The following is a 7,874-nucleotide window of genomic DNA, read 5'->3' as shown; positions in this document are numbered from 1 at the left end:
AAGTTCATAATTGCTCTGGTGACTGAGTTATTGCAAAAAGAAAGGTGTGCCAACATGGCACAAGTCGAGGGCACAAGCCTGTTTGTTGAATAGCTCAGGAACCAGAGTAGCTATGGACTTGGGGTCTTTTTCATCTTGTAGAGGATATCCATACAGCCTTTGGAACATCAACAGTGCCTGATAATACTCAGAAACGGGGGAGAAATCGACAATGGCACGAGTAGGGCACGATTGACTTGTGCCCAATCGTGCCATGGGCCATTACTCATCCATTGGTTCGTATTATCAGGCTGTAATGAGTGTCCAAAGGCCGTATGGACCTCCCCCACCGGATGCAAAAGACTGCAAGTTCATAACTGCTCTGGTGACTGAGTTATTGCAAAAAGAAAGTCGTGCCAACATGGCACAAGTCAAGGGCACAAGTCTGTTTGTTGAATAGCTCAGGAACCAGAGTAGCTATAACCTTGGGGTCTTTTGCATCTTGTAGAGAATATCCATACGGCCTTTGGAACATCAATAGTGCCTGATAATACTCAAAATGAGGGAGAAAACGGCAATGGCACGAGTAGGGCACGATTGACTTGTGCCCAATCGTGCCATGGGCCATTACTCATCCATTTGTGCATATTATCAGGTTGTGATGAGTGTCCAAAGGCCGTATAGATTTCCTCTACAGGATGAAAAAGACCATGAGTTCATAGCTGCCCTGGATACTGAGTTATCCAGAAAAGATCATGGGCACAGGTTGTTTATTCCATAACTCAGGAATGAGAGCAGCTATGGACTCGGAGTGGATATCGATTCAGCCTTTTGACCATCAATAGAACCTGATAATACTCCGAAATGAGGGAGAAAACAGCAATGGCACAGGTAGTGCATGATTCGCCCAGTCATGCCATCAGGTTGTGATAACTATCCAAAGGTCACATAGGTCTCCCCTACATGATAATTCTAGCTGTGAACGAGTTATCGAGAAAGCCCAAATGGCACAAGTTGAGGGCACAAGTTTTTGTTAGTCACATTGGGGCCTTTTCTGTAATGCTGATATGTGTCCCTGATTTTCACATTGCCCATGGGTTGAGTCGGGTATGGGGCTGGGCATTTTGGGTATGGGGTTGTGCGTTTGGGTATGGGGTTGTGCATTTGGGTAAGGCTGTGGTATGGAGTGCGGTCTATTGAAAAAATAACATTGAGTAACATTCAGCGTGAAGCGAGACAGCCCCCGCAGCGACCACCAGTGGGCTGCGAAGCTGCCCATCTGGTGTGGAGCGAGGACATTGGGCTGGGGAGCAAGCGTACCTATTCATTCAAAATACATATGGAAGTGGCACAAGGCATTTGCTGAATCAGTCTAGGGCACAAGTGTGTTTATCGAGTCACTTGGGAAGAAATGTAGCTATGGACTTGGGGTCTTTTTCATCCTGTAGGGGACATCCATATGGGAACATCAACAGTGCCTGATAATACTGAGAAATGGGGAGAAAATGGCAATGGCATGAGTAGGGCACGATCAACCCAATCATGCATGGACTCATGTTGGTATTATCAGGTAGTGATACATTCCCAAAGGCCTATGAATCTCTTCAAGATGAACCTGAGTGACTAGCTGCCATGGTTACCAAGTTATTGAGAATAGTGTACCCAGTCGTGCCCTATCGTGCCATTGGCTACTTGTCCAGTTATTAATGTCCAAAGGCCATATGGATCTTCTATACAAGATGAAAAGAACCCTGAGCAAAACAGATCCCTTGTTATGAAGTTATTCAGGAAACAAAGTTGGACAATGGGCAAACATGGGACAGGTGCACAACTGTATTTATCGAATAACTTGGGAACGAGAGCAGCTATCGACTCGGGGTCTTTTGCATCCGGTGGGAATTATCAATACGGCCTTTGGAACCTCAACAAGGCCTGATAATACGGAGAAATGCGAGAGAAAACAGCAATGGCACGAGTAGGGCACGATCCACTTGTGCCCAATCGTGCCATGGGCCATTACTCATCCATTTGTTGGTATTATCAGGTTATGATGAACGTCCAAAGGCCGTATGGATTTCCTCTACAAGATGCAACAAACCCTGAGTGAACATCTGGCATGGTTACTGAGTTATTGCAAAAAGAAAGTTGTGCCAACATGGCATGAGTCGAGGGCCAAGGTTGTTTGTTGAATGGCTCAGGAACCAGAGTAGCTATAGACTCAGGGTACTTTTCATCTGGTATAGGATATCCATATGGCCTTTGGAACATATATAGTGCCTGATAATACTGAGAAATGACAGAGAAATGAGCAATGGCACGAGTAGGGCATGATCCACTTGTGCCCAATCGTGCCATGGGCCATTACTCACGTTGGTATTATCAGGTTGTGATGAATGTCCAAAGGCCGTATAGATCTCCTCTACAAGATGTAATGAACCCTGAGTGAATAGCTGGCATGGTTACTGAGTTATTGTGAAAAGACAGTTGTGCCAACGTGGCACAAGTTGAGGGCACAAGTGTGTTTGCTGAATAACTTGGGAACCAGAATAGCTATGGACTCGGGTCTTTTTCATCTTGTAGAGGATATCCATACGGCCTTTGGAACATCAATAGTGCCTGATAATACTCAGAAATGGGGGAGAAAACAACAATGGCACAAGTAGGGCACGATCACGTGTGCCCAATCGTGCCATGAGCCATTACTCATCCATTCGTGGGTATTATCAGGTTGCAATGAGTGTCCAAAGGCCATATGAAGCTCCCCTACAAGACGCAAAAGACCATGAATTCATAGTTGCTCTGGTTCCTGAGATATCGAAAAAAGAAAGTCATGCCATTGATTTTCAGCAGGGCACATGGCACAAGTAGGACATACAGGAAATGAAATGGGCAGCTTGGACTTGACCATGTGATCAAGTTTGCTTTGACTTGATCATATGATCAAGCCAGCTTGGACTTGATCATGTGATCAAGTTTGCTTTGGCTTGATCATATGATCAAGTTTGCTTGGACTTGATCATGTGACCAAGTTTGCTTTCGCTTGGTCATGTGGTCAAGTCACTGCAGGCTGAGGGCACAAGTTTATATTTATTGAATCACTTGGGAAGGAGAGTAGCGCCCAATCGTGCCATGAGCCATTACTCACCCATTCATTGGTATTATCAGGTTGCGATGAGCATCCAAAGGCCATATAAATCTCCCATACAAGATGCAACAAACCCTGAGTGAATAGCTGGCATGGTTACTGAGTTATTGCAAAAAGAAAGTTGTGCCAACATGGCATGAGTCGAGGGCACGAGTTTGTTTGTCAAATTGCTCAGGAACCAGAGTAGCTATGCACTCGGGGTTTTTTTAAACTTGTATAGAATATCCATACGGCCTTTGGAACATCAATAGTGCCTGATAATACTCACAAATGAGGGAGAAAATGGCAATGGCACGAGTAGGGCACGATCGACTTGTGCCCAATCGTGCCATGAGCCATTACTCATCCATTTGTTTGTACTATCAGGTTGTGATGAATGTCCAAAGGCCGTATGGATTTCCTCTACAAGATAGAACAAATCCTGAGTGAATAGCTGGCATGGTTACTGAGTTATCGAGAAAAGACAGTCATGCCAACATGGCACAAGTTGAGGGCACAAGTGTGTTTACTGAATAACTTGGGAACCAGAATAGCTATGGACTCGGGGTCTTTTTCATCTTGTAGAGGATATCCATACGGCCTTTGGAACATCGATAGTGCCTGATAATACTCAGAAATGGGGGAGAAAACAACAATGGCACGAGTAGGGCACGATCCACTTGTGCCCAATCGTGCCATGGGCCATTGCTCATCCATTCGTTGGTATTATCAGATTGTGATAAGTGTCCAAAGGCCGTATGGATGTCCCCCATATGATGGAAAAGACCATGAGCTCATAGCTGCTCTGGCGACTGAGCTATCAAAAAAAGAAAGTTGTGCCAACATGACACAAGTCAAGGGCACAAGTGTATTTATCGAATAACTCGGGAACGAGAGCAGCTATTGACTCAGGGTCTTTTGCATCCGGTGGTAATTATCAATACGGCCTTTGGAACATCAACAAGGCCTGATAATACTGAGAAATGGGAGAGAAAACAGCAATGGCACAAGTAGGGCACGATCGACTTGTGCCCAATCGTGCCATGGGCCATTACTCATTCATTTGTTGGTATTATCAGGTTGTGATGGATGTCCAAAGGCCGTATGGATGTCCCCTACATGATGGAAAAACCATGAGTTCATAGCTGCTCTGGTGACTGAGTTATTGCAAATAGACTATTGTGCCAACATGGCACGAGTTGAGGGCACAAGTTTATTTGTTGAATATCTCAGGAACCAGAGTAGCTATGGACTCGAAATCTTTTGCATCTAATATAGGATATCCATATGGCCTTTGGACCATCAACAGTTAATACTCACAAATGGGGGAGAAACCAGTGATGGCACAAGTAGGGCACGATCGACTTGTACCCAATCATGCCATGGGCCATCACTCATCCATTTGTTGGTATCATCAGGTTGTAATGAGTATCCAAAGGCTGTATAGATCCCCTCTACAAGATGCAACAAGCCCTGAGTGAATAGCTACCATGGTCACCCAGTTATTGAGGAAAGAAAATAGCATGCCAAGTCATGCCCTATCGTTCCATTGGCCAGTACTTGTCCAGTTCTTAATAAATCAATGTCCAAAGGCTGTATGGATTTTCTCTACAAGATGAAAAAAACCCCGAGTGAGGTGGGTCGCTTGTCGTGACGTTATTCAGGAAACAAAGTTGGACAATGGGCAAACATGGGAGAGGGGCACAAGGCACAAGTGTGTTTATCGAATAACTTGGGAACGAGAGCAGCTACTGACTCAGGGTCTCTTGCATCCGGTGGAGATGATCAATATGGCTTTCGGAACATCAACAGCACGTGATAATACTGAAAAATGGAGGAGAAAACAGCAATGGCATGATCAACTTGTGCCCAATCATGCCATGGACCATTATCAGGTTGTGATGGATGTCCTTCAACGAGCTGCCACTGGAGTCATGGCCGGAAGGGCTGGGGTCGGTCTCAATAGAAGACCCCAGAGGTGTGAGGTACCGACTCCAGTGGGACTGGGCAGTGAAGGGAGGTTCAATGTATATGTTCACATATGAAAGCTAATACACACACGCTATGCATAACCACTTGACAAGAGGGGAAACACAGCAAGAGGGGGAGGCTGGGTGGTGATCTGGGTCTGGAGGTCAGATGTGAAATGGTCTGGGTGTCCATATGACATGTGGAGGTAAGCAGGTCTGCCCTGACACATAGGACCCTCAAGTTGGGAACCAAAATGGAGCAGCAATGCAAAGTATGTGTGGCATGACCCAGAGATGGCGTCTACACCCATCTCTTCTGCAGCTCATCGCCGATGAAGATTCCCTTCCATGATCAAAACGCATTTGTAGATGTGTGACTGAACGGTGGCATGAAGACATTGGGACACTAGGGCAAGTAGGGTCTGGGGCATGCAATGCTCTGCAATTTCACAAAGAGTTTTGTTTGGAGGTGCATTCATCCTATGGGCAGCCTGTGTCAGCGATGGATTCCCTCAAAGCTGTCCCAAACTCACGTCTGAAGGGGGGGTCTGAAGGTGGTAAAGAGGAAACAGAGGCAGTCGATCCCATCTTTATTTATACCTTCTGGATCTGCAAATCAGGTGATCAAGTAAATATTTTCTTGATCATGTGGCACCAAGACAGGTGAAGTCGATAATGAGGAAAAAAGCAACAGCAATGGCACAAGTAGGAAGTCGTGCTGTCCCTGTGATGGGTGTCCATCAATAAACATGGCATGATTATTAAAGGAATCCACAATGGTTGGTATCCACCTCATGTGATCAAGAAAATATTTACTTGATCTCCCCCTTGGCTCCACATGACCAAGAAAATATTTACTTGATCACCTGATCCTAACATCTCCCTATAAAGGTAGGGACATTCCAGCTCTTCTAGCTCTTCCAGCTCCCCCCCTTCCTCCTCCTCCTCTACCACAGTCCTCTGTCCCCCCCATGCCTAAAGACACATCCAGAGCTCAGGAAACCTCTGATGAGGAGTCAGTATCATCCACTTGTGTGATCATCTTTCCCTTACATGTTTTCCAGCGACCATCTCGAGTGCCAGGCATGTCGACTCTTGTTTGCCACCACCAACGAATGCAGGACACACATGGCTACAGTCCATCAGTCAGAGGTAAGGATCACCACTGACCTAACCCTTTCCCGACTAGATGGTGTTTTCCACTGCCCCAAATGCACATACACCCATGAAAATCCTCGCAACTTTGCCCGCCACAAGCACATCATCCAACTCAAGGGGTTGGCCAAGGTATCCCACACGAGGCCCTCCAGGTCACGCAGCACTCCTCGCCTCACCGCCACCAGCACATCTGCATCCACATCCCCTGCCACGACGGTCCCCAACACCCCTGCCCTCACCACCCGCCCCCTTGACCCTATCCAAGATGACGAATACCTTCCAACGCAACCCACTGCCCACCGTCCCTCTGGACGCCTGCTCATCCAACCCGAAGAAGACTTCAAAACGCTCCAGATAGGCATCGACCCCGAACATCTCTGCATCGTGTGCGAGGCTTGTGGACATGCAGTCCAAAGGAGTGCGCTCCAAAACCACGTTGCAAAACGGCACCACATGTCTCGATTGCCCCCTTCCATCGATCCTGCCCTGCAACGTCACCGAGTTCCCCAGCACATCCACCACCCACAGAGGAAGGTAGCCCCTGTGGCCTCCATCCCTATCCTCGATGGCTACATGTGCACCGTCGAGGGGTGCTACCTGGCTGCCGAACAGTACTCTTCCTTCTCCAGGAACCACTTCCACAAGGCCCACCCATTCCTCGCACCCAAGGACCATGTCGTGTCCTCCCCCATTCAGGTCGTCTTTCCAGAGAAGAAGGACCACCAGGTTTGGGCAGTCAACCCCAACTACACCGCTCCCGCATCTGACATCGATCATGCTGCCGCATTGGAGGATCTCATGGAGCAAGAGAGGAGGAGGGGGTGGGGTCAAGGCATCATCCAGGCTCCCGACAGCGCCCAGCAGGTCCACAATTTCCACAGGGAGTATGGCTGGATACGCACGATAGAGGGGAAGGACTACAAGGCGCTCTCCGCACTTGTGGCTCTCCCACACGAGCCTCTCCTCCTCTGCTTCAAGGAGAGGGTGGTGCCCTATTTCAAGGAGATTCGGGGCATCGTCGAGAACACGCCACCTCTCGTTTTGAGGTGGATCAACACATCGGAAGGGTGAGCAGCTCGACCATCAGGATCCAGGACCGTCATGACACTTGCCCCACAGAGATATCGCCCACCGGCCGTTCACCTATCCACAGAACAAGAGCACGACCCAACGCTACCACTCATATGCACTACAGGTCATCTGCTTTGTTCTTCGCTACTGCTCCTTGGACTCGCCACCCATCCACGTGATCCTGTCTGAGCACCAGCAGAAATGTGCAATGAATGTTTGGCAGGCACTGAACACACCGCTCTCCCACACGAACGAATCGTGGGACAGGCTCATCCACTCGCTCTTTCTCTCCATCTTCTTCCACCCACCTCCATCCCTTCCCCGAGTTGGAGACAAGGACCCGGTCCACATGTCCCTCATCCTCATGAGCATCAACACAGAGGAGGGGGGCAACTTTTCCACGTTTCGTATGGTCACCACCATCATGTCTGGATTGACCCACATCATGCGCCTCGTCGCTGCAAAGGAGATCCACATCCAGGCTGCAGCCCTGACAAGGACCATGGACCCATTGTTCGAGTAAGGATCTTTGCTCTCTTTATGTCATCTCTGACTCATATCTTCATCGCAAA

General features: G+C 48.0%; 2 protein-coding genes across 2 annotated transcripts; one reads left to right on the top strand and one right to left on the bottom strand.

Annotated features, from left to right (window-relative positions):
* Nucleotides 1–211: 211 nt before the first annotated feature.
* On the top strand, nt 212–439 carry EI90DRAFT_3140266 (uncharacterized protein; the record flags this gene model as incomplete). The annotated part of the gene is made up of 2 exons (XM_039064953.1): nt 212–220; nt 290–439. 2 exons carry the CDS (start codon nt 212–214, stop codon nt 437–439), a joined length of 159 nt encoding a protein of 52 aa, XP_038907518.1.
* A 5,698-nt stretch (nt 440–6,137) lies between these two features.
* On the bottom strand, nt 6,138–6,878 carry EI90DRAFT_3103594 (uncharacterized protein). Its single transcript, XM_039062595.1, has one exon. It carries the CDS (start codon nt 6,705–6,707, stop codon nt 6,216–6,218), a length of 492 nt encoding a protein of 163 aa, XP_038907517.1. The 5' UTR covers nt 6,708–6,878; the 3' UTR covers nt 6,138–6,215.
* Nucleotides 6,879–7,874: the final 996 nt, after the last annotated feature.

Source organism: Cantharellus anzutake (assembly GCF_015039405.1).
Source record: "Cantharellus anzutake strain C23 chromosome Unknown EI90scaffold_310, whole genome shotgun sequence".
NCBI lineage: Eukaryota > Fungi > Basidiomycota > Agaricomycetes > Cantharellales > Hydnaceae > Cantharellus > Cantharellus anzutake.
The sequence above is the reverse complement of the archived record's forward strand: the minus strand, read 5'-3'. Positions and strand labels throughout refer to the sequence as shown.